Source organism: Episyrphus balteatus, chromosome 1, assembly GCF_945859705.1.
Source record: "Episyrphus balteatus chromosome 1, idEpiBalt1.1, whole genome shotgun sequence".
Classification (NCBI taxonomy): Eukaryota; Metazoa; Arthropoda; class Insecta; order Diptera; family Syrphidae; genus Episyrphus; species Episyrphus balteatus.
The window spans coordinates 163,895,614-163,920,584 of NC_079134.1; the positions used below are offsets into that span (position 1 = coordinate 163,895,614).

At 32.8% G+C, this 24,971-nt stretch overlaps 6 protein-coding genes across 6 annotated transcripts; 4 read left to right on the top strand and 2 right to left on the bottom strand.

Moving 5' to 3' along the window:
• The first annotated feature begins 1,066 nt into the window (after positions 1–1,066).
• On the top strand, positions 1,067–2,981 carry LOC129919401 (uncharacterized). Its single transcript, XM_056000265.1, has one exon. It carries the CDS (start codon positions 1,203–1,205, stop codon positions 2,742–2,744), a length of 1,542 nt encoding a protein of 513 aa, XP_055856240.1. The 5' UTR covers positions 1,067–1,202; the 3' UTR covers positions 2,745–2,981.
• Positions 2,982–7,398: 4,417 nt separating this feature from the next.
• LOC129919425 (bolA-like protein 2) lies at positions 7,399–7,659 on the top strand. Its single transcript, XM_056000299.1, has one exon. The coding sequence runs from the start codon at positions 7,399–7,401 to the stop codon at positions 7,657–7,659; it is 261 nt and encodes an 86-aa protein (XP_055856274.1).
• Positions 7,660–7,703: 44 nt separating this feature from the next.
• On the top strand, positions 7,704–8,896 carry LOC129919407 (mevalonate kinase). The gene has a single exon (XM_056000277.1). It carries the CDS (start codon positions 7,704–7,706, stop codon positions 8,853–8,855), a length of 1,152 nt encoding a protein of 383 aa, XP_055856252.1. The 3' UTR covers positions 8,856–8,896.
• Positions 8,865–14,213, bottom strand: LOC129919417 (transcription elongation factor SPT4). The gene is made up of 3 exons (XM_056000288.1): positions 14,034–14,213; positions 13,756–13,918; positions 8,865–9,039 (listed from the first exon to the last, which is right to left on the bottom strand). The coding sequence occupies exons 1-3, from the start codon at positions 14,100–14,102 to the stop codon at positions 8,921–8,923; spliced, it is 351 nt and encodes a 116-aa protein (XP_055856263.1). The 5' UTR covers positions 14,103–14,213; the 3' UTR covers positions 8,865–8,920.
• A 1,439-nt stretch (positions 14,214–15,652) lies between these two features.
• Positions 15,653–21,962, top strand: LOC129919434 (probable nucleoporin Nup54). The gene is made up of 8 exons (XM_056000309.1): positions 15,653–15,891; positions 17,429–17,554; positions 17,618–17,974; positions 18,030–18,253; positions 20,608–20,780; positions 20,847–21,408; positions 21,467–21,586; positions 21,645–21,962. Exons 1-8 carry the CDS (start codon positions 15,831–15,833, stop codon positions 21,864–21,866), a joined length of 1,845 nt encoding a protein of 614 aa, XP_055856284.1. The 5' UTR covers positions 15,653–15,830; the 3' UTR covers positions 21,867–21,962.
• A 120-nt stretch (positions 21,963–22,082) lies between these two features.
• LOC129919443 (uncharacterized) lies at positions 22,083–23,406 on the bottom strand. The gene is made up of 2 exons (XM_056000320.1): positions 22,936–23,406; positions 22,083–22,863 (listed from the first exon to the last, which is right to left on the bottom strand). Exons 1-2 carry the CDS (start codon positions 22,951–22,953, stop codon positions 22,171–22,173), a joined length of 711 nt encoding a protein of 236 aa, XP_055856295.1. The 5' UTR covers positions 22,954–23,406; the 3' UTR covers positions 22,083–22,170.
• Positions 23,407–24,971: the final 1,565 nt, after the last annotated feature.

Consider the following 24,971-nt stretch of genomic DNA (forward strand, 5'->3'; position numbering starts at 1 on the left):
TATGTGTACTGTTAATTTAAGGTACTACCACACCGAAATACTACAAAAGAGGTCCGTTTTGGTGCGCCCAAAACAAACAAATAATAGATGCGTTAATTTTGGAACATTTATCTACTGCTAAGTACTTAAAACTACTTTTTCTGAATTGAAAAAGTCGTTTAAAGTGTGATTTTTCAAGCGTCTAACCATCAGGTTGTAGGCAAGAGCGGTGAGGATTTTCCTCCTTTTGACGTTTGTTTCTAGAAAATGTGAATTGGAACGTGATTGAACACAACACTGTGTAGCCAGGCCCTTAAGTAGTAGATAAATATTCCCAAAGTAAACTCAGCTTATATGTGAATATATTGAGCCCAAATCGTGTTTACATACTCCAAAATGTGTGTGTTTACGTCAAAAAAAAGCTCTCATTAGAGATTAATTTGATTTCGCCTCCTGAAAAATGTAATCCAAAGAATTTTTGCGGCTAAAAAAATATGAGTTATGTCAAAATTAGTTTGGCACGGAAAATAAATAATAGTCGATGTGTGACGTGCGTTTTTTGGCCAAAAAATGAAACGGACCAAGGATCATCGTTGGATTTAGGAAAGCCTTTATAGCTTGATTTCACTACAGCTAATTTCACAGACAAGGTATCTGATTTCGAATATCAAATTAAATAATTTCTTATACAATCTAATAGCTTGTTTTCACTACAGCCCAAATAAGATAATTTGCTAAATAAGGTCTGTTCAAATTTCAAAATAAATTTTTTTTCTATACGATTTGACATTCGAAATGAGATAATTTGTGAAATTATCTCATTTGGGCTATAAATATTCGAAATGAGATGATTTCACAAATTAAGTCAGTTCAAATTAAATTTTTTTATGGGATTGATTCTCCAATAAAAATGTGACTCATCTTAAATAAATCAAAGTAAAATTTTCTAAAAAAAAGCAACTTCAATTCAAGTGAGTACTCGACCTAAATTGAAAGCAGTATGTACCCCACCCTAATCACTTACACCCCTGTAAATTATTAAAACCCATCCAACTTCGCTCTGTTTATGCCGGTCCATCTGTCATTTTTCATTTGACATCGAGAAAATTTTTTTATCAAACTTTTCCTAAAAAAATTTCATTTCGTTATTTTTTACAAAAAATTTATCAATTTTTCCAAATAAAATACATTCAATTTTGAAAAAAGTATAAACTCTCAAGGCAATGGCCGATTCCCAAGAACCAACTTCATCTACAACAACAAAACCAGATCCACAAACCGTCGACGACGTAAGATCAGATAATACAGAATCAAAACCATCACCATCATCAGCCACTACCACCAACACTACCACAACTAATGACACCACTCCGGACGAAGTAACATCAAGTTTTAATCCTTCCGTCACAGAGGATGAAATCCAAAAAGAAGATTTGGAAAAAATCAAAGGCGATGCCATCGGCAATACTTTGTACAGTGAAAGGTTTGTTTTATCCACTTTACTAAAACTCACAAAACTCGAAAAAGATCTCAGTGAAGATGAACCATTTGAAAAAGATTTATGTTCCCTTTGGAATATGACTATCGAAGCAGATGTTGTTAAACTTTTACTAAATCATAATGTTCCCGAACTTTTTACAGACATAATTGAAAAGACCGAAGACAAGCGACTGACTGAAATTCTTGTCGGCATTATAGCAAATATGTGCAGTGTCCAACAGACACGCAAAGATCTTTGTTGCAATTCACATGTTATGTCTGTTTTACTCAATCTTATCTCCTGCACAGATAGTCTCACATTGATTCAATTGATGAGATTCTTCTATGCGGTTGTCAGCTCTGAAATGAATTCAGGTGATGAGATTTTATGGTTTCAACATTTTAAAGAATGTGATAGTTTCATTGAGAACTTTGCATTCATTTTGAATAACTCGGCAAATTTGACTTTGTTGGTTAATGCTCTCTCAACGTTGGAAGCTTTGTGTGTCACATTTGCTTTGATTGAAATCCAACCAGATGCCAAAGATCTCTGTTTTAGTGATGTCTTTGTACAGCCTTGTCTGGTCGAAGGCATCATAGAAGCCTTTAAAACCCTTCTTCCAGCAAGTAAACTAGAACAGAATTCAAATGAAGAAGGAACTGCTTCACCATCGAAGAATACAAAGAAAATAATGACTTTATTCCTGGACATTAATGTCATCTTGTCTCCTTATGAACAAATCTCACAAAAATGCTATGAACCATACTTGGACGATCTCTTTCATTGCATTTCTCAGATACTATCTCCTCTTTGCCAACCAATCTATCTCCTTCCACTCACTTCAAACGAACAAGGAATCGTTGAGAATGTCAATGAATTATTTCAAGCATTCGGTGATCCCTTTCATGAAGTTTGCTTTGCACAAATGATATCCATTTGGCATCTAATTGATTCGGATCGTGAAGCTAAAGAGAATAGCGATCAATGGGGTGAAGATGGTGAGGAGAATGATGAAGAAGTTAATTCGGAAGATATTTGTATGACTATTTTGGAGTTTCTCACTCGGACTGTGATGAATACACTTGAAGATGAGCTGGAATGTGCACTGAAAATGCATGCTCCAAATACAATACTTAAGCTGTTGAGTGCATTGAGTGCTGGTGATTCGGAGGAAGATATTAAGGAATGTTGCAACAAAATTAAAGTTGTTTTTGATAAATTACAGAGCGAGATTAAGACGGATGGAGGGGAGGAGACGAATGCTGTGGTTACAAATAGTTGCTAAGATTAAATTCAATATAATTATGTAATTTTTGGATCTTCCTTTTTTTAAATTTTATTCAAAGTAGTTAAGGAAATAATGATAACAGACTTTCTATATTAAAAAAAAAAGAGAAAAACAGTTAAGTCTGTTAAAGAAAAAAAGTTTTGACTATGAGCTATGTATGTAATTATATACTACATCGTAGGTAGTATCTAAAAGTAGAAATAAAAACTGATTTAATTATTTTCTTCGAGTGAAGAAATCAAGTTCGAAATCTTAATTTTTATTGAAATATCTTGTACCTTATTTTTGGCGTTTTCATAATATTGGTTGCTAATTTTGGTGTTAAGTATTAGTCCATCTTAGTGGAATATGCCTACAGTTCTTCTGCAAATAAGCGTTTATGATTCCCGAGAAAAATCGTTGTATCTTTTCAAAAATAATTTACCATATACAAGAAAATGTGCCAAATTGCGTGGTCTTTAATTTTGGTGGAATTTATTTTTATGGGCAGACGGCAAAGCCATGCTTAAACGATTTTGTAAAAAAAACTTATGTACATTCTAAACTTAAATAATAAATTGAATCTTATCTAATCTACTTTCTTATAATAAATAAGTTTATAAGAAAATTTTAAGAGGCTTTGATTTATCAGATGTTATGGTTCTGACGAATCAAAGCATCTTATAATTTAGAACTTAACGGTCTATTTAAGTCATTTTTGATTTTCTCAAAAACTAGAAAACCACTTAAGCATTTGCCTAACCACTAGTAAGAACATTGTCAGCATTCAGACATTGTATAAATCATCAAACATTAAATCTGTATCCATTAAAAAATTATTTTTTTAAAATTCAACCATTTCTTTGTAAGTGTAGAGTATTTGCAAGAAGGGATGAGCGATGAGGAATACAATTTTATGCCGATTCCGAATGGGAAAGGGTAATGGTAATGTATTCTTTAATACAAGGTATTCTTGACAGTTATGCCCGACCGGGTCGTGATGTCATCGCGAGTGATGTTTTAATTATCACATGCTTTTCAAAAAATGTCAAATTTTTAATTAAACACAACAATTTAATGGATTTTTTTGTAGAAATATAAAGTGGGGCAGCTTACACATATAATAGATGCAATATTTTTTTTTTGAAAAGACGTACCGGTTCAAGTGCGGTTAGTTTGAAAGTCAATTTAGTCGTTTTTTCTTACATGGACGTATACCACTTTCAAATATAACGCCCAATTTATCATTTGGATGTGAAAAAAAATGATGTTGAACTTCTTTATTTGTTCCGTTCCATTGAAAGTGGTAGTCTACTATTAGTAGATGTTTTGGTTAATCTAGGACTATTATCTACTCATGCTCTTCTTCCCGAGTAGATACGATTTGTTTTGAATTAGTTGAAAGTGCGTTCCATTGAAAATCGCTAGCAAGCTACTAGTAGTACTTTGCCACCTCCCAACGGAAGAGGTATAAAAAGAAAAAAAAATAATAAAAAAAGTGCTTAATTTGTATTTGCTTTATTCACCGGACTAAAGTTAACTTCGATAAAGTTTCCAAATTCGTTGATGTAAAAGAAAAAGAAGAATCAGAATGATGCTGGATTTACATACCGTCGCCTCAATGAAATAATTTCGTATGTCACATTCGGCTACTTTTGGGAAAACGCAATTAAAGTTCAGATTTTTTTTTCTCGAAAACTGTACGGTGATTTTTTTTTTAAATATCATGACATATACAGAAAATATTTGTCTATTGAATTATGAATTATTTCAATATTCCAATCTAGAAAGAAATAATAGTCATTTTCTCCAATATGCCGATGTCGTATTTGCCTGGCTACACAATCACGTTCCACTTTTACATTTTCTCGGAACAAACGTCAAAAAAGAGAAAAATTTATGTCGAAATCCTTTGTTTATTTGAGAACACCAACTTCAAATAAAGAGTAAATTTTAATTGAATATCGTATTTTTATTGCGGAAAAATATGAAATAAATAAAAAAAAAACAATGTGCGATCAAAATATATTTTTTCCTGGCATATTTCTTTGAAAAAGTAAAATTACTGTGACTTTTCTTCTCGTAATTGTCGTCAGAAAATTTTTTCTCTGTAAAACCACAGCATACGACCAAAATAATAACCTTCTACTTCATCTTCACTCAGATCTTAATAATAACTGCAATTTCCCTTTGATTCTGATTAAAATAAATCTATATTACCGAAGAAAATAAACAAAATTATTGATCAAAGGAATCTCTGGTTTTATTTTGCAGAAATTGTTTTGGTTTTAGCTTGACGTTCGTGTAAAAATTGTTGTCAAATGACACACATACAATAGCAAAAATAATTCGGTCTGTTTTCATGTTCCTTTTTAACACCAAAAATTCGATTTTTTTGAGGCGATTCAAAAAATTGAAAGGAATTCGACATTAGTAATGGAACTGTACTGTCCTCAGAAAATTCAGTTCCCTTCGTGAGCATCTTCCCCCTTCACTCCTCATCCCTCTTGTCTACAAACTCACTGCTTAGGCGATTGAAAAATTACCGTGTAGCCAGGCACTATGTAACGACAAAAATAAGTAAAGTTTAACTCGACACTTGTTTACGACATACTACAAATGTCAAATTCAGTGCGAAATAGCTCATAGAAGAAGGTTTTTCTATTAAAACAACTAATACTATGTTTCCACCTACGCTAAATCCGAGATTTAGCTGAGTAGATTTAGAATAAATCTCGAGATTTATTTTAAATCTACTTCGCTAAATCTGAGATTTGGGTTCAGCTACCCTAAATCTAAGATATTCACCTGCTTTCAATCCGAGATTTAGAATAAAACTCGAGATTTATGATAAATCTACTTAGCTAAATCTCAGATTTAGGGTCGGTGGAAACGTAATATAACGTTAATTTATTAACTCTGTTCAGAACTACAAAAGAAAAACCCCTAATCAAGTAACATAGAAATTTCTTCACATTTTTCATAAATTTTGTGTTTTGCAGTACGGCAAAAAAAAAATTGCTTATGAAAAAAGTATGATCCCAGGACAAATTTCCATACAAAATTTCGTTAACGAAATCTTGAGCGAAATTAAATTTGTTTTGTTTTTGCATTTAAACTTATTTTCTGATGTTTTATCTTGAATTTTTTTTATTTGTATTTTTATTATTTTCTATAAGGTCAATAAGGATAAATGTAAACAATTTCATGTCTTTTTTTTTCTTTTGACTTTAGATTTTAATATGTTTTTACAGAACAACTTGACAGGTATCTTCAAATGCAAATATGAAATGATGGCAATTCTTTTTTATAAATATAAACAAATATTTCCCATATTGTTTAAATTACTGTCAAGTATGGCATGTTTACAAATACCCCACCATGTTTGTGTTTTTTTTACAAATTCGGGGTAAATGTAAACGGTGGTTTAAAATTTAGAATTTTCCTTTATCATATGGCTAACGACTTGAAAAACGTTCAAGAAGGTATTTGACAAAAATTTTTTCAAATTCCAATAAAAGTTTTTGTTTTCTTCCTTTGATTCTTTATATAGGCACTCAATATGCATCCTGAGCAGCTCTGAACGTCATATTTTTTTTTTTTTTTTACGTCAAAGACCGATTTTGCAACATCATCCACTGAAATTGATGTGTTGGCTACTTTAAAATGTGACTCCGTGGCACTTTAGCAATAGTAATTGACTAAAAATACTTTATCTTTAATAAAACCAATAATTTCAGCAAGAATATAAGTTTACATTTACCCCCAGAATACGTTGTTTACATTTTCCCATTATGAAAAATTTTCTATGGCAAATGTAAACACATGCAAATCGACATAAATGTCCTGTATTTTAAAGTTTGTTTGTTTCGCATAGAATCTACATCAAAATTCAAAACTAAAAAGTATTTGCAAGTTATACTTACTTAATTGAATCTGCAAAAATATTTAATATTTCTGAAAGACTAACGACTTGTTTGGCACTTTAAAAAATTATCTTTCACGGAAAATACGCTCGTTGAATGAATTCTCTCTTGACAGAAATGAGTTTGACGTATAAGTTAAAAGATACATGCGTCCGCGATTTGTACTAATGTATGCGTCAAAGAGATTTAACTGAAGCTTGTTTTGAGCCATGTTCTCATTTACCCCTGTTTACATTTACCCACATTGACCCTAATACCTAGCCGATGGTATTTTTTCGTTAACATGTCCGTTGCTGACTTTGGAGGCTTCAAAACTTTTCGTTTCGCTTCAGTTGCGTACTAGGCCTAATTGGCAATATTCTGGCTATTGTTCTTAAAGTAAAAATTGAAATTTTTTAAAATTTGAACTTAGGTACCTAATTTGCAAAATTATCTCATTTCGGTTCTAGTGAAAACAGGGTATTAAGTGCCAAAGGAAAACTCGAAAACCAATTAAATGTTAACTAACCCTTAACATTAATCATTTTTGAACACATCCTGTTTCAAAACCAAATTATTCTCCATATGTCAACCAAACTACGAAAAGAGAAAACGTGAATTTGTTGTAAACAAAATAAAAAAAAGATAATCTTCAACGAAACAAAAAGAAAAGCTGAAAAACGTAAAAAAAATTACTTAAAAATAAATCCCCACTTTTCTACCGCTACAAAAAACGAAGACGAGCAAAATATAATTAAAAATTTAAAATGACAACTTACACACCACAATACTTGGAAGAGAAATTAACTGAAAAACTCGCTGCAACATACGTAAAAGCTATCGACGAATCAGACGGTTGTGGCGGAAAATTCAAGGTAATTGTTGTATCTGAACAATTTGCAGGCAAAGGTCTATTGCAACGACATCGTTTAGTTAATACAGCTTTAGCTGAAGAACTTAAAACTATACACGCATTCTCACAAACCAATTACACACCCGAACAGTGGGAGAAAGTTCAAAAAGAATAACAAAACCAAAGAACTCTATAATAATCAAAGGAAGTCCTAAAAAAATGTCATCATCAAATAAAATAAAAGTTAAAATCTCATCTCCTGGCAAGGTTATTCTCCATGGAGAACATTCAGTTGTTTATAAAAAGCCAGCTCTAGCTGGTGTTGTTGGAGTTCGCACTCATTTGGATCTTGTAGAGATGAATGACTCATCGGTGCTTGCGATTCATTTGGATAGTTTGCAATGTTCATTTGAAATTCAAATTAGCGAAGTGAATAGATTTGTAGAGGCATTTATTCTAAATCAGGGCTCAGAGCTTGATAAAGATCTTTTGTTCAAAAAGACTCGAGAAGCAATCGATTGTAAGTTTGAAGACCAAAATATACCTCAGGTCAAGACCTTTCATGCTATTTACTATGTACTTTGTGGTTGCCTTCTTTCTGCTGAAAATAAATCTTTAACATCCGGCTGTGTGATTAAGATTTCATCCGAACTCAATATAGGAGCTGGTCTGGGCAGTTCTGCTTCGTTTGGAGTTTGTCTCGCTACCGCGTTTCTTATTCTAACCAAGCATATCTCCAGCGATGATTATGATTCAAAAGAATCTCTTGCTTTGATATCTTCGTGGGCCTTCGAGTCGGAAAAAGTGATGCATGGGAATCCATCTGGAGTTGACAATACCATTTGCACTTACGGTGGTATTGTTCGTTTTACCAAAGGAGAACCTTACTCACAAATCCACGTCCCTAAACCTCTTCATGTACTCCTAGTCGACACTAAGGTCTCTAGGAGCACAGCAAAACTTGTGGAAAACGTTGCTACTCTGAGGAACAAATTCCCTAAATTAATTGATCTGATTTGGGATTCAATGGAAGAGATAGTGGAAACAGCAACACCGATACACCAAAACCTGGAAGATGAAGACAATTTCAATAAACTAAAAGAACTCTTTAGAATCAACAACGATCTGTTGAAGGCTATTGGGGTCTCTCATGAGAGTCTAGAGCAAATCTTTAGTATTGCAACTAGAAACAAGTTCAGTTGCAAATTGACTGGAGCTGGTGGTGGAGGATATGCAATTATACTTCTTCCCGCTGATTATAAGAGCAAGGATGAATTTGCGACGCTTTGCAAAGAACTGCTTGCTTCCAATTTTGAAATAACTGAAACCACCGTTGGTGGCAGTGGCCTGATTGTGAAAAATGAGATTTAAAAATGACAAAAATTAATAAAACAATTTTTACTTCCTTTGTATTTGATTTATTTATTTTGATTGATTTAACGTTGGCTAGTATCACGTGGTCTGTATGGTATTCCCCGGTTTTTCATTTCTCTGACTGTTCCAGCTGGGAGACTGCCAGAGACGGAAATGGCGTAGATTCCTTTTGTGAAGCGTCCTAGAGAAGAGACGGATTGAGAATGATTTGTGACCTTCCATAATAGTACTGTGCATTTATGATGTTCATTATGGTCGACCCAGCAGTGTGCACCACCCCAAATTTTTCGCACTCGTGAAATTCACCTTTTGGCCGCTATTTGGGATTTAAGTTTTAATTTAATATCTCGACTTCTATTCATCCTAGGTAAAAGTTATTTATACAAAAAATGTAGACAATCAAATTTGGAGTCTTTTATGTTAAGATTACTTTGATATTCCGAACATTAAAAAAGCCAAAAAGGTAAAAAAAACAAAAAAAAAAGAAAATTTTTAAGTTTGGTGCATTTTTATCAAAATAATGAAAAAAACCTTCCGAGAAAAGATTGTTCAGTATGTTTATACTGTAATTTTAATAATTGTCGGTAATAATCGACCAAAATTTTGTGTCCAAGAAAGGGTACAACAGCATCTAACTGATGAGCCCAACTGTTTTACCTGGGCGAAATATACATAAATACAAAAGTTATTAATACTTTTTTTGTTATAAAGTAGGTACCCCTTTTTTACTAAATGAAAAAACTTGGAAATAAAAAAATTGCAAGTCTCGAATTTTTTCTTGTATCACAAGGTTATATGTAGAATACTAACTAATCATTCAAAATTTAAGATTTGGTTGAAAAAAAATTTAAGAAAAAAGTAAAGACAAAAAAAAACACGAAAAAAAGGCATTTTTTTAACAAAAAAGTATTATTAACTTTTGTATTTTTGTAATCGAAGGAAGTGGAGAAGATTAAAATCTTGTATTCCATTGGCTTTTTTGGTCGCAGTGGTTGTAGTAATGAAACTGTTGAAATATTATATTACCTACTTGTTCCTAAACTACTATGTATTTTTAAATCCAAGCAACCTATCACTTTTGTTTATTAATATGAAAATATTTATTTTCACTCTTCGTTAAACATTGAAATACATTATAACGTTTTTCTAAAAACTGTTTGTTGTTATTGATATAATTCCAATAGGTTTTGGGCCCAGGAGACGAATAAGCAATTTTTGATTTTCGCATTTGTTGCGAGTTTTTTTCAATACATTTTTTTTTTTGAACGGCATTTGTTGCAGAATTTTTTTCGTTGAAAACGATTAAAAAAAAAAAATGGCGAATCAAGAATCTATCGAGAAACTGCGTGGGGGTGAGAATTTTCACACTTGGAAATTTGCTATGCAGAACATCCTGGAATACAGTGATTTAGAAAAAACGATTACAGACCCAGTAACTGAAGTTGATGCTGCAAAGCTTCGAAAAGCAAAAGCGAAAATTGTTTTATCCATTGATCAATCACTTTATGTCCACATTCAGAATGAGACGAGCGCATCAGACATTTGGAAGAAGCTGGAGGGTCTTTATGAAGATAATGGTTTATCAAGAAAGATTGGTCTTCTAAGAAAATTAATCACAATACGTTTAGAAAGCTGCGAATCCATGACCGATTATGTGAATCAAATCATTGGAACTGCCAATAAGTTGGCAAGCATTAAATTTTCGATTTCGGCAGAATGGTTAGGTGCTATTATGCTGGCTGGACTTAGTGATGAATTCAAACCTTTCATCATGGGAATTGAAAGCAGTGGTACATCTGTGACTGGAGAAGCGATCAAAGCTAAATTGTTGGACTGTGACTATGGCAAGATAAAGACCGAAAATGCGTTTTTTGGGGCAAAAAAGAAACCATTTAAAGGATCGACCTCAAAAGGAAACTTTAAATGCTACGAATGTGGAAAGAAAGGTCATTTATCCAAAAATTGCCCAAACAAAAAGAAGTCGCATGAAGTCAAGAAAACTGAAACCAAGAACGCATTTTGTGCTGTGCTTTCATGTCGAGAAGAAAAAGACATCCAACAGCTTCCTGGTATGGCACTTTTTCGGTGGAGATGAAATTCTTAACGAAGACGAAGACGTTGATGGTCAAGAATCATTCGCTGATGTAGATGAAGAAATGCTAACTGCTGAATCTGAAGAGGATGAAATTTTTGACAACTCAGAACCTCTAACAACACAGCTGAGAAGATCAAAAAGAGTTCCAGTTCCTCGAAACTTTGAAGATTTTGTTACGTACTCATCTTTTGCAAATGAAATGAATTCGGATCCAATAACAATAGAAGAAGCAATGGCCAGTGATGACAAAAAACTTTGGAAAGCCGCCATTAAAAATGAGCTACAGTCTTTGCAAGAGAACAATACCTGGACACTTGTAGACTTACCAAAAGGGAGAAAAGCGGTTAAGTCCAAGTGGGTGTTTAAAACCAAGCTAGACGGTGATGGTCATATTAAATGTCACAAGGCAAGATTAGTGGCAAAAGGCTTTTCTCAGCAAATGGGGATAGATTATAATGAAACTTACTCTCCTGTCGTTCGTTATACATCTATTCGTTTTTTGATAGCATGGGCTGCTAAAAGCGGAATGAAGATTGATCAAATGGATGCTGTGACTGCTTTTTTGCAAGGCGATTTGTCTGAAGAGATTTACATGGAACAACCGAGAGGGTACAGTGATGGTACAGAACGGGTATGTAAATTACATAAATCTATTTATGGTCTCAAGCAAAGCAGTCGACAATGGAACATTAAATTGGATACAGCATTGAAGTCTTTTGGCCTTTTTCAATCTCAATTAGACCCTTGTGTTTATTTCAATCCAAATGGAAAAATTATAGTGGGTATTTATGTTGACGATCTTCTCATTTTCTGGCGTGATGAAAAACTTCTAGAAGCTTTGAAGAAATCCTTAAGTGAAACTTTCAAAATGAAGAATATAGGAACGGCTAGAAGTTGCATTGGCCTAAACATCACGTATGATGAAAACTCAAATGGCATTTGGCTAGATCAATCAAGATACATATCAGAGATTTTGAAACGGTTTGGTATGTCTGACTGTAAGCCAGTTGGAACACCGAGTGATCCTAATCAAAAATTATCTATACAAATGTGTAACGAAGAAGACGAAACCGAAAAAGTGCCATACCAGGAAGCTGTTGGATGTCTTTTATATCTAGTGCAAGGTTCGAGACCAGACATTGCATTTGCAGTAAATGATGTAAGTCGATTTAATGCAAAACATGGAAAGGCACATTGGACTGCAGTGAAGCGTATCTTCAGGTACTTAAAAGGCACTATAAATTTAAAGTTACATTTCAAAGGTACTGAAACTCTAAATGGTTTTTCGGATGCTGATTGGGCCTCAGACATTGACAAACGTCGCTCTTGTACAGGATTTGTATTTAATCTATGTGGTGGTGCAATATCGTGGGGAAGTAAGAGACAACCAATCGTCGCTCTTTCTAGCACTGAAGCAGAGTATATGGCGTTGTCGGCAGCTGTTCAGGAGGCAACTTGGCTTAAGCAGTTTGGAGCTGAAATTGACGAATGCTTCAAAAACGAACACATTTTGATTGCATGTGATAACCAAAGTGCAATCAAACTTGCTGAAACAAACTGTTTTAGATCAAGATCCAAACACATCGAAGTTCGGCATCATCATATCCGTGATCGAATTAATGATGGAACTATTGCTGTACGTTACATATCAACCGAAGAAATGGCTGCTGATAATCTAACGAAAGCAGTTCCTAGTAACAAACATCAACTATGCGTGAACAAGATGGGATTGAATATTAAAAATTGAAATTCTATCTTATTTAAATATTTTAATAAGTGGGTGTGTTGAAATATTATATTACCTACTTGTTCCTAAACTACTATGTATTTTTAAATCCAAGCAACCTATCACTTTTGTTTATTAATATGAAAATATTTATTTTCACTCTTCGTTAAACATTGAAATACATTATAACGTTTTTCTAAAAACTGTTTGTTGTTATTGATATAATTCCAATAGAAACAATTAAGTAAACATTGTTTTTTCCCGACGTTTCGACAGGGGTTGCTGTCTTCTTTATTGTTAATAAATTATTTGTTTTTATTTTGATAAAATAAAGTTCCCCTGAAGAAGACAGCAACCCCTGTCGAAACGTCGGGAAAAACCAATGTTTACTTAATTGTTTCATTACTACAACCACTGCGACCAAAAAAGCCAAAGGAATACAAGATTTTAATCTTCTCCACTTCTTTCGATTATAAACTCTCTAAATTGGTCAATAAATCATCTTTTGTATTTTTGGCAATACAAAAAAATTGTATAGCAGAGTTGTAGAGAATTTTAAGGTGAATAATCTTTTCTCAGAAGGTTTTTTTCATAATAATTGTGATAAAAAGTGCTCAAAACTTACAAATTTTCTTTTTTTTCGTTTTTTTTTTACTTTTTTGGCCTGTAACTTTTTTAATATTCAGAATATCGAAAAGTAATCTTAACAACAAAGACGCAAAATTTAATTATCTACGTTTTGTGCATTACTAATTATTACCTAGGATGAATAGAAGTCGAGATATTTAATAAAACCAAAAAATCCAGATGGCGGCCAAAAGGTGAATTTCACAAGTGCGAAAAATCAGGGTTATGATATTCACCCAATTCTCTATCGAATGAGCAAATAAAATTTGGGGGATTAATATAGCTTTTTACGGCCTTAGTCCAAACAAAAATTTGGCGTTTCGTCCCGGTGGAGCTCACTTGGACTTATCGTGAAACACCTTGTCAATACGCAAATTTTGTTTATATTTTATTACAAACTGCTGGGTCAAATTATAAATGCACTAGACTATAAGAAGTAAGAAGCTTACCTATTCTCTGCCATTTGGCAACCCAACTATCTTCAGGAGTCATTAGTGCGATAATTCCATCGAAATTGTTACTCGTATGATCGTATACGTTGTCTTTGTTGTTTTTCATTCGCAGGAATTCCTCACAATTATCACAGCCATCATATTCAAATTGATCAAAAGTCTAGGGGAAGATTTATGTATTAATTAGTTTATAAAAAGTGTTTAATGATGTCTTTCAGCAATTTTTTTATAGAGAGAAGCACCTAGAATTTTCTTTGGATCTTTCTTTGGCTTACCTTTATAAGAGAGCATACTAAACAAGCACGAAGTCCTCGGAGGTCTTTTGGAATTGCATCGAATGACATTTTTATTGTTTTATTCACTTTTAATTAAAAATTTAATAATAAAACTACACGAAATGAGGAAAGTTGTAGAATGATGGTGATGGTTCAGTTGACAAGTGACTTTTTGTTATTTTTGATAAGGTTTGAGAGGGACTGGTACTGGAACACAAATGAAATAAAATTGAACGCATTCAGCACCACATTCTTATTATGCGGTGCTTACATGTAACATCTTTTGGTTGGAGAGTTTATTGAATTTCGTTTATACCTTATTAAGGCTAGACCACACCGGAGGGAATATGCGGTAGCGGTGCGGGTAATTGTATGAAAAAAATTCCAAACTGACACACCAACGTTCAGATGAGGTATTTTTTTAATACAAATATCGTTACCACTACCCGTACCGCTACCTCCGGTGTGGCCAAGCCTTTACAAGACTGACAACTTGCCAGTAGGGGTTATCATGAAACGGTGTAAACTCTGGTGTAAAGCCTAGTACGCAGCTGAAGCGAAACGAAATTTTCCATACAAAATTTCGTTAACGAAATCTTGAACGAAATTAAATTTTTGCTTTAAAAATAATTATTTTCTGATGTTTTTTCTTGAATTTTTTTATTTGTATTTTTAAGGTATAGGTATAACTACAACGGCTACTTTTTGCAAAAAGTCAAAAAAGTGAAAATTTTCAAACTCATTTTCTGACAGTTTTGGCGACCAAAAAAAAAAAAATAAAAATAATGATGCAGAAAGCTTATTTTTTGTTTAAAAAAAAACAATTTTTGTAGTTTTTTCCAAAAACAAATAGCGCTAGAAAGAAATAATTTTTTTTACTTTTGTAAATTTCCCACATTTTCACTTTTTAGGTCATTGTAGTTAAAGCCTTAACACAACTTTTTGAAAAAGTACAAAAGTAAAAATATATTTTTCTGGCTAGCGTAATTTTTTTGTGAAAAAGAGTTAACGAATTGTTTTTTAGACCAAAAAATAAGCTTCCTGCATCATTTGTTTCAATTTTCCAGCCCGAAAAACTGTACAAAAATGCATTTGAAAATTTTCACTTATGTAGTTTTTCACTTTTTGAGCCAATGTAGTTAAGCCTTAAGGCTTTATTATTGGGTGCGTTCACGTGCCGATCCAAGGGTATCCGGATACTTTTGTGTTGTTGTAATCCCATATAAAACCTCAGCTGATCGTAAACATGACTGTGTTGACATGTTGACAAGCAAAAAAATGCAAAGGTATCCTAAAAATTTCTGGATTCTCGTGTATCTCATGGGAGATTTGAAGAAGATTCGTGTTCACAAACGTATCGGATACTTAGGTATCTTGGATAGGGTATCTGTGCGTACGTGAACGCATCCATTTTTAATTTGCTATAGTATCAGAAGGTATTTGTTCGCTGTTGACTTTAGAGACTTTAACATTTTTAAATTGGAGACTATAAAAATTTCTTGTTTCATTTCAGCCGCATTCCGAACTTTACTTTGTGAACACATCTCCATTTTTCCAATTCCAAATCGTTTCAAATGTCAACGTTGTCTTCTTTTTCTTGCTTGGTTCCTTTCAAAAAGTCAAAAGCGCGAATGTTGTATTTTGTATTTCCTTCAAAAGACAAAAAATGTTTAAAATTTAATTTGTATATTTTATCCTAAAAAAACCTTACAAAAAAAAAAAACATTAAAACAAAATTTCAATTCTAATAAATTTTTTTTTTTTAATATATTTCAATAATTTGTTTTACAAATAATCATGTCTTTCTCATTTGGAACCAATGCACCCGGACTTGGAGCAACAAGCACGCCGGCAAAACGTAATAATACAATTTTTCATTAAACAATTTACATTTATAAGAATATTTACTATTAGTTAGGCACTTTTACGTAAATAGTTTAGATTTGATACATTTCTTGGTGGCGGTGTTAGAAGATTTCGAATGTCTCCAATATTTTTAACTTCCAGACTTGAGAGGGTTATCCTTGAAGAAAAAAAAGAAAACGGTTAACCCTTCTTAAACAGAAGTCTAACTTTAGAGATTTTAAGCTATCGATTATGTCTTTCAGAAAGGAACTAGACGTTCACGGGTTTTTATAGGAAGAATAGTTAAATAAATAATTATAAAAGAAGACAAAACCGCGGAGTGCTATTAAATGAGAGGGTGAAAATTGAAGATAGGGGTGCAAAAGCCCCCTTTTTGGTTTTTTGAATATATTTCGTAAACAAAGCAAAATTTTGAAAAAAATACCCTAAGCTTATGGCACATGTGTTATAAGCTAAGGTTTATTTTTAAATGACGCTGGTAGCTTGTTTTTTGTTAAAATGCACATGACAGACAAAAGACCCACTGAAATTATGAAAATGTTGGTGACAACATAAAGTTATTGGTATCTGTATCTTACCAGTTAAAACAAACATAAAATAATAACTAATAAAATCGTTTTTTTGTGTTTTTTTTTACTCCCCCGCCTAAATGGGGGGAGATAGACACCCCTCCCATTGAAAAAAATGATGATTTGCTAAGCTATCGTAATTTCTCTTCAAATGTTTCTTTTTTACTTGTGTAAAACTGAAAATGCGAAAAAAAAGATTCGAAGGTTCAAATGGCCATACTTCGGTTAGTTTTCAATGAAAAAATTTAATAATACCAGCATTTTGAATGAAATTGAATCTTCTTTTTTTTATTAGAGCAATGTTAATTCCTATATCAGCCCAAATAAGAGACACAACCAAAAAAGTAAAAAAAAACTCAAAAAATTGTTTTGAATATTTTTTTGTTTGTTTTAACTGTTTTGGTAAGGAAGTTTTTTTTATCGATTTTTAAAAAACATTATTGTTATAATAAATTTATTTCTCTATAAAAAGTGTTAAGTGTAATATCTCAAAATTTTGCTTTGTTTCCGAGATATTTTGAAAAAAACCAAAAAGGGGGCATTTGCACCCCTATCTTCAATTTCCACTCTCATTTAATAGCACTCCGCGATTTTGTCTTCTTTTATAATCCATAGCAGGAATCGTTCCTGCTATAAAAACCCGTGAACGTCTTAGTTTCTTATTGCCTCGTTTTTTTCGACATAATCAATAGCCTATTAGACTTACTTTTTTAAATAAAGAATCACTCCAATATAAGAAAAACAACAAGCCAAAAATATCACGATTAACAATAGAATTTCCATTGTTTTGTGCTGGAAACCTTTTCAACTCAAAGTATGCACTGAGACTGATAACATAAGAGCATGTTAGCACACACAATAATAATCATAAATAGTATTTGAGAAACTATTATTATCAGCAAAACAAAGAAAATAACCTCAATGAACTGTTTTTTTTTTTTTTTTGTGTTTCCATTTCAGCTACTACGGGCTTGGGAAGCTTTTCGTTTGGCGGGGCGACAGCAAATCCAGCCCCGGCATTTGGTCAAACTGCTCCGACACAAGCAGCACCTGCATTTGGTGCTACTTCTACTTTTGGAAACACTGGTAGTATTTTGTTGAAAGCCATTCAAATGCATTTTGAAGCTTATCTCTTTGTTTTCATTTAAGGATTTGGTGCCACAACGTCTGCACCAACTTTAGGTGGATTCGGAGCATTTGGTAGTAATACAACTACAACAGCTGCTCCAACTTTAGGTGGCTTTGGAGCTTTTGGAACGAATACAGCAACTTCGTCGGCACCCAGCATGTTTGGAAATACTTCAACGGGATTCGGAGGTTTTGGAGCAACTTCAACAACATCAACAGCACCTACTTTTGGAGGATTTGGAACAACAGCTCAAACTTCAACAGGATTTGGTGGTTTTGGTGCTTCAACTACTACTACTTCAGCACCTGGTTTTGGTGGTTTTGGAACTACGGCACCTCAACAAACATCATTTGGAGGATTCGGATCATTTGGATCAAGTAAATAAAATTATTAATTTTGTCTAGGAAAGGGTTTTAAATTCTTTTTTTATAGGTTTTGCAAAACCAGCTACAAGTGCTGCACCAGCTTTTGGTGGATTTGGTAATACTTTTCAATTGGGACAAACACAACAACAACAACAACAGCAGCAGCAACAACAACAACAAATGCAACAACAACAAATCAGTCCGGATGAGGCATTTGCTCAGTCAATCTTTAATGTTTCAATTTATGGCGATGAGAGGGATACAATTATAGCGAAGTGGAACTATTTGCAGGTATGTGAGAAATTTTGTACCGTTTTTGAGGTTTGAAATACACGCAAGAAAAAGAGCTTATTACTAACTTTTGTGACGTTGTCTGATATGAAAATATTGCTACTAAAACGTTCAAGAAAAGGCACAAATACACATAACTTGATTAGGGAAACAATTATAACATACCCCTCGGCAGCACTGAAGAACTTTCTATAATATAAATTGCATCTTACAATCGGCTGTTTGAGAAACTAGATGCTTACTGTTGCTTCAGGAAAAAGGGTTCCTTTTTGAGTGACATTTTCAAAGGCAAATAAACAAACATTTTTTCATATTTCAAGATATAGCAATAACAAAGAAACTGATATAGCAAATTAACTGCCAAGAATAGGATCAGTATCAAATAGACATTATCCAATTAGATATTGGACTAAACACCTCGATCGGCGTGTTGAAAGTAAAGTAGCCTAAATAAAGAACAAAAATTTTGTGCATGTTGTCATTTCTGTGTAGGTTGTGGTAATTAAAAATGGTAGCTTTTAGAACACCTATCTTAGTAAGATCGCTTACTTTCTCCTTTATTCTGGCAAACGGTATATCCTATGTCGTCTCCAGAAAATCAAGTTTAATTTTTATCAACGCTCAATGAAAGAACTGTAACACCTTAAATAAAACACAGGGCCATTTGCTGAATCGAAACTTAAATAATTTATGTTGAACATAAGGATTTATGTAGAACTTAAATGCTTAAATTTCGATTCAGCAATCGGGTCTAAATTATTGGTGTACGACGAAATTTTATAAACGTATAGAAAAGCAAGATGTGGCATATAAGCGCTGGAAACTATAAAATAATTTCTGTTTTTCCAGCCTTAAAAAATGTTGCAAGAAAGAAAATCAAACAAGCGTCAATAAAACGTCTATTTAAAACATCTTCATAAAAATTAAACGCCAAAGACATTGTGAAAGCATATTAAGGAACTTGGTGTTGAAAGCCAAACAGAATCGGCTGTAATAACATATACGCCTAACGGTGTCGAAAAAAATCCTTGTCAGCAGATTGGTGATCCAGATTGTGCAGATGTTTTTCTTACAAATGTCTAGTTTAGTTTATTTTTCATTTCAATAAGAATTTAATCTGTCATCTCAACAAGAATTTTGATTAATATTTAGATCAATTTTATTCAAAGTTCTTGAAAGCTGCTTAATTATAAAATTTCAAATAAACTTCAGCAATCCAGTTTTAAACAAAATATCAGATGAGTTCCGCCACCTTTAAATTTTCTGACACTAAAAAACTGCAATGGATTTCTCTAAATCCTTTGATACGGTCAACCACAAAATTCTTATACCAAAATTAAAGGAAAAAAATCCGTTTAAATCATCTTTCGGGGACCAATACTTTTTGCTTTTCGTAATTTTTATCAATGATCTCCCGTGTCAGGTTTAAAACTCTTGAATAAATTTGTAGGCCGATTATGCACAGCTAAGACTAATTAGTAAGCTTTGTATGTTTGAGGATGGTGCTTTAATTTAAATACAGATTTAAGAAACATTGCAAATTGGTCAAAAGCAAACAACCTGTATCTCAATCGAGGCATATCAAAATGTCAGTCATTTACAAAAACATCCTTGATTACAGCTATTTCCCTAACTGGCGGTCAGTAGTTGAAATATGTCGTAAAAACCGAAAATCCTAAGTGTGCTTTTCAATAGTATCCTAGATCATATCCAAAAGGTTTTCGCAAAAGTATATGGATCTTTACAAAGTCTCTCTTATTTTTTGATGATGTTGTCGTACAGGAGAACAGTTTACTATATGATATGAGAAAAATTTAGGGCACTTTGCAGTTGGATGCGGCCTTATTCGGATACTTGGCAAAAAATTATGAGCTAAAATTAAAAATTGAATTAAACTTAATCAAATTAAGCGTAATACGTAGCTGGAGCGAAACGAAATTTTCCATAAAAAATTAGCATAACGATATCTTGAACGAAAAATCTCAATTTTTTGATATCGAAAAAAAAATAAATGAAAATAACAGTCATAACTTTCAGTTTGTTTTGGATTAGGTTGATTCTTTAACGTGGAAAACTTATTGTAAGGTATTTTCTTTTGGCTAAAAAAGGCAATTGAGTTACATAAACACTCTTCTCTAGTAACTAAATTGTTCCTGTACTAGGTGCACCGCAATTGTTTTTACTCAATTGTCTCCTGATTTTAGTAGCTGTACTATTATGTCCATTATGTTTGAATATTTTGTTTCGTTTTTATATTAGATTAAGATATTTTAACTAATAAACCTGCAGAAAAAGTGTGCTTCAAAAAATTGAAATATATGCTAAAAAAAAGAAATGCAAAATATAAATTTCAGGCTATGTGGGGCGTTGGTAAATCATTTTACTCACAAACTGCCGCTCCAGTGGAAATAACTCCCCAAAACTATCTCTGTCGATTCAAATCAATGGGCTATAGTCGCTTGCCTGGAAAAGACAACAAAATGGGTTTGGTTGCTTTGAACTTCAACAAACCATTATCCGACATCAAGTAAGTACATTAAAGACATTTTTTTTTTCTATTTTCACTCCTAAAATCTTCATATCTCTCTTGTAGTGCTCAAAAACAACAAATAATAGCAAACCTTAATCAGATATTCGGTAATAAACCAAATTTACTAATTAACATCGAATCTATGAAAGAACAAGATGATAAAAAATCCCAAATTGTAATTTACATTGAGGAGAAATCTCAAATGGCTCCAAATGAAACGAAAAGAGTACTCGCCACAGATGCATCGAATTATCTCAATCAACCTAATGTCAAACCACAATTGGCAAATTTAGGAATTGAAGATGTTTTAGCTTTAGTTCTTCCCGATGAAGATCAATTGAAAGAATATTTAGAAAATCCACCAAAAGGAATTGATCCTAGAATGTGGCGACAAGCTAAACTAGATAATCCTGATCCGAAAAAATTCATTCCAGTACCAATGATTGGATTCCATGATCTTAAATGGCGCATCAAATGTCAAGAAAATGAAACAGAAACTCATGCATTGTATTTGAATAAGGTGGAAAGAGATTTGGCTGAGTTGAAACAACGTCATGCTAGTACAACTGCGAAAATAATGGAACACAAAAGGAAACTGGCAGAACTTAGTCATAAGATTTTAAAGGTAAATTAAGTGAATAATGGGGAAGATTTTGTTATATTGGTTTGTTTTGTTCTCTTAGATTGTTGTCAAACAGGAATGCACGAGAAAAGTTGGACTGGCTTTATCTCCCGAAGAGGAGGCGTTACGAAGCAAGCTGGAAAATATGCAGGCATTGGTTTCAGCACCAACACAATTTAAGGTATTACAATTAAATTCTATTTCTAAGTCGTATTTTGATTTGTATCGTTCTGTTACAGGGTCGCCTAAGTGAACTTCTGTCACAGATGAGAATGCAAAGGAATCAATATGCCCTAACCGGAGGCAGCGAATACACGATAGACAAAGACTGTGAAGCTGAAATGAAATCGTTTTTGGGAATGCAACAGAAAGCAATGGAAGTTTTAACGGAAACTGTAAATAAGGACCTTAAAGCTTTACAGATAATAATCGATGGAATGCCCGAACTAGTGAGGGGTTGAAAATGTTAAATTTTAAATTCATTGCAAATCTAATAAAAAAATCGTTAAAAGGAATAATAGATAATAAAAAAAGAAAACAAAGTTTTTGTAAATTCATTTGTTTAAAGCGTTTCACTAATTTCCATTTAAAAACCATTTTCTTCAAAGTTCGAAGGGCAAATATTCATGGTTCCACTTATCGAAGAGTATATACAAAAAACATTTATCGTTTCTGTTAACCTATAATCTTTTTTAATTAATTTAATAAATGTCATAAATTATAAAACTTATTAGTAATTCCTATTTTTAACTTGAATACCCCTGTTTACTCCCTTCCATAAAAGATAGAAAACCTAGTTGTTGGCATTCCCAATCTCATTCTCGCCTCTCGCCTTGAACTTTGTGTTGCAAATAAATCTTCAGCTTTGCGATTTCTTCGCGAATAAAGTGGGGCAATAAATCCATGATCGGTATTATGTTCTTGTGGTACTTCTTCAGGGACAGGTGCTTGAGCATCAACTCCAAAGAATGAATCATCAAAAATAATGTTGTGCTCATTACTATAACTGTGAGGAGTTCTTTCCGCTGGAACTTCATCACGTTCTGCTTCAGCAACGACTTTAACATTGATGTGTTTGGCTGCGTTTTTAAACTTTTTTGGCAGTTTCTTCTGCTTGATAACGTAAAAATTTGACTCTTGGTTTTCCTCTGTTGGTGGCAACATGTATTGCAGTTGTCGGCTCTTGGCGTCAAGTTTTTGATTCTTTTCATTTTGGTACATGGGCAGGTAATAGCTTGCTTCGGGATCTCTAGTATTGATATTGTAGTTGGGTATTGCTGGTTCATTGTGTTCAGGTTCAACTACTTGAGCTGGAGTGCGGAGCATTTGTGTTGCTCTCTGTAACATGGCTTCGAAACGGTCTAATGAGATCGGCTGTGGATATGCCACATCCAAAGAAGCTGAGTCCGAACGATGCGGTATTCTTGCAGCAGTGCATGCTGATAAAATTGCTAAAATCTAACAAAAACAAAATAATCCACAGTTGAATGATTTTTGAATCTCCAAATTATTGTCCATCGATAAACTTACCGTTATCACTTGTTCCATTTTATTTGATTTATTTGTGATCTTAAGAAACAATGTCCTTAATGTTCAATGTCGCTTTGTTAAGTGTGGTGTAAGAAATGGCTATCTAACGTTTTTATACGATTTGCCACATGAACCGAAAACAAAATTATAACAATCTGGTAAAACTATTACTTCCGTAGACAATTTCAAGTGTGCAACTTCAACTCCAACTTCAACATAATAAAAAACGGAAGGAAACTCAGTTGCTGCTGTGTAAGAAATTCACAAGAAAATATAAAACTTGATGCTGGCTGCATCAGGTTACTTGTTCCCGTCGTTGTTCAAATGATGGTGGTGGTAATACACGTGACGTGACATAGTCACATCAATGATTTGCAGTTTTATGCTCACTTGTCTTTGCGGTTTTATGATGGAATAAGTAAAGGCAGGTTGTTTTGGTAATGGATTGCAGAATAGACAACAACAATTGTATTGTAATTCCCACTATTTTGTGGACATATCTTTATCTACTACTCTATGCGGCCATCCGCAACCCACTTAAAAAAGAGAGAACTTTGATGTACCTAGTCATAGTCATATAAAGGCGGTGTGGTGCAAGTGTAAACAAGTGTTGAGACCTCCTTCCGGAAAACTAGTTTCAACAAATTGAAAGTGAAATGAGTGTGTTGTGTGGAAATGTACAAACGAAAGAGGGACGTAAGTTCCGCTAGCAAAAAAAGACGAATGTTATAAAAAAAATAATGATTAAGACGAGTTATCTTAATAAATTGACAATGCTATTGCTGGTGGTTGTTGGTTAAAATAATATACCGGCTGCTTACAACTTTAATTTACAAAGTTCAACGTTAAGGCTACGGACATGATGGGAACCTGTTTTTTCGGTGTGGTGTGTGGTATCTATGATATGGATAGTGTGGATATTTTTTTTTTGCTGGAGTGAGTTGTTAAGAAATTATAGTGAGGAAAGGCTGATTGTAATATTATATGTGATTAATCTTTCCTAGTTAACCGAAAAAGGGTATAACGGTTAAAAAATAATTAACGGTTTTGTAATTAAGAAAAATTTTATTGGCTTTTTCTGTGACAGTAATGTGTGATTTTGTTCAGAATTGACTTGATTGGATTTAGATCGAAATTGGTTCCTCATAGTTATTGTTAAAATAATATAGTTTTGGTGTGATGGGAGCACACTTGTTTTTACTTTGTAATTAATAAAAAAAGGCAACCTTTATATCGTCGAATAGTGCAAAAAAAGAGAATTTTGGTACCTCAAAATAATCGTACAACAGTTTTTATTAATTCGAAAATAAGTTATTTGAAGGTTTTTGTTTGTAGCAATTAAAAATGTTGTTTCTTGCAAAATATGTAGGTACTTACCTATTTGAAATAAAACGAACTTAAAAAATTTTAAATGTGCATAAAATTACTTTTTAAATAAAACGTTCGTTCCTTAAGAGAATACAAAGTAAAATAAGAAAAAATAATATGTACGAATAAATGACGCTATTGCTTATGCTAGAAGCTTCTTAGAATATTAAAGCTTGTCGTGAATAAAAAAAAAAAGAATTATTACTAAATTTACTCTTTCCTCCTAAAAAAAAACATTTTTTTATTGCATTTGCAACCCATTAGTAATAGTTTAAATTTTGGTTTTTTGGATTGAAAGAAAAAAAAAATTTCATTAAAAAAATGGTATTGGAAATTAAAAAATTTTGAATCAAAAAAATTTCAATGAAAAATGTCTGCATTAAATATTATTTCCATGATATAGTAGAGTTTCTTACAAAATTGACTATTTGACCTTCCATTAGCTATTTGAACCATAATATCAAATCTTATTTTTTGTTCAAGACAAAAAACCCTGGTATTACACATACAAACTTTAATTTATTTATGGATTGCAAATGTATTAAAAAAAATTAAATGCACTAAGCATACATTTTGCATTGACAATTCAACAATAAAATAATTTTTTTTATTCGCAAAAACATTTTTTTTATGCTTGAATTACAATAATAATATTGTTGTAATTCAAG

Bases quoted from the DNA above. Each gene is read 5' to 3' on its own strand.
- LOC129919407 (XM_056000277.1), top strand. From the start codon at position 7,704: ATGTCATCATCAAATAAAATAAAAGTTAAAATCTCATCTCCTGGCAAG.
- LOC129919425 (XM_056000299.1), top strand. From the start codon at position 7,399: ATGACAACTTACACACCACAATACTTGGAAGAGAAATTAACTGAAAAA.
- LOC129919417 (XM_056000288.1), bottom strand. From the start codon at position 14,102: ATGTCATTCGATGCAATTCCAAAAGACCTCCGAGGACTTCGTGCTTGT. The intron at 13,919-14,033 runs GTAAGCCAAAGA...ATCTTCCCCTAG, and splicing joins TAGTATGCTCTCTTATAAAG to ACTTTTGATCAATTTGAATA. The intron at 9,040-13,755 runs GTAAGCTTCTTA...TCTCTTCTCTAG, and splicing joins TGCCAAATGGCAGAGAATAG to GACGCTTCACAAAAGGAATC.
- LOC129919434 (XM_056000309.1), top strand. From the start codon at position 15,831: ATGTCTTTCTCATTTGGAACCAATGCACCCGGACTTGGAGCAACAAGC. The intron at 15,892-17,428 runs GTAATAATACAA...TTTCCATTTCAG, and splicing joins AACAAGCACGCCGGCAAAAC to CTACTACGGGCTTGGGAAGC. The intron at 18,254-20,607 runs GTATGTGAGAAA...TATAAATTTCAG, and splicing joins CGAAGTGGAACTATTTGCAG to GCTATGTGGGGCGTTGGTAA.
- LOC129919401 (XM_056000265.1), top strand. From the start codon at position 1,203: ATGGCCGATTCCCAAGAACCAACTTCATCTACAACAACAAAACCAGAT.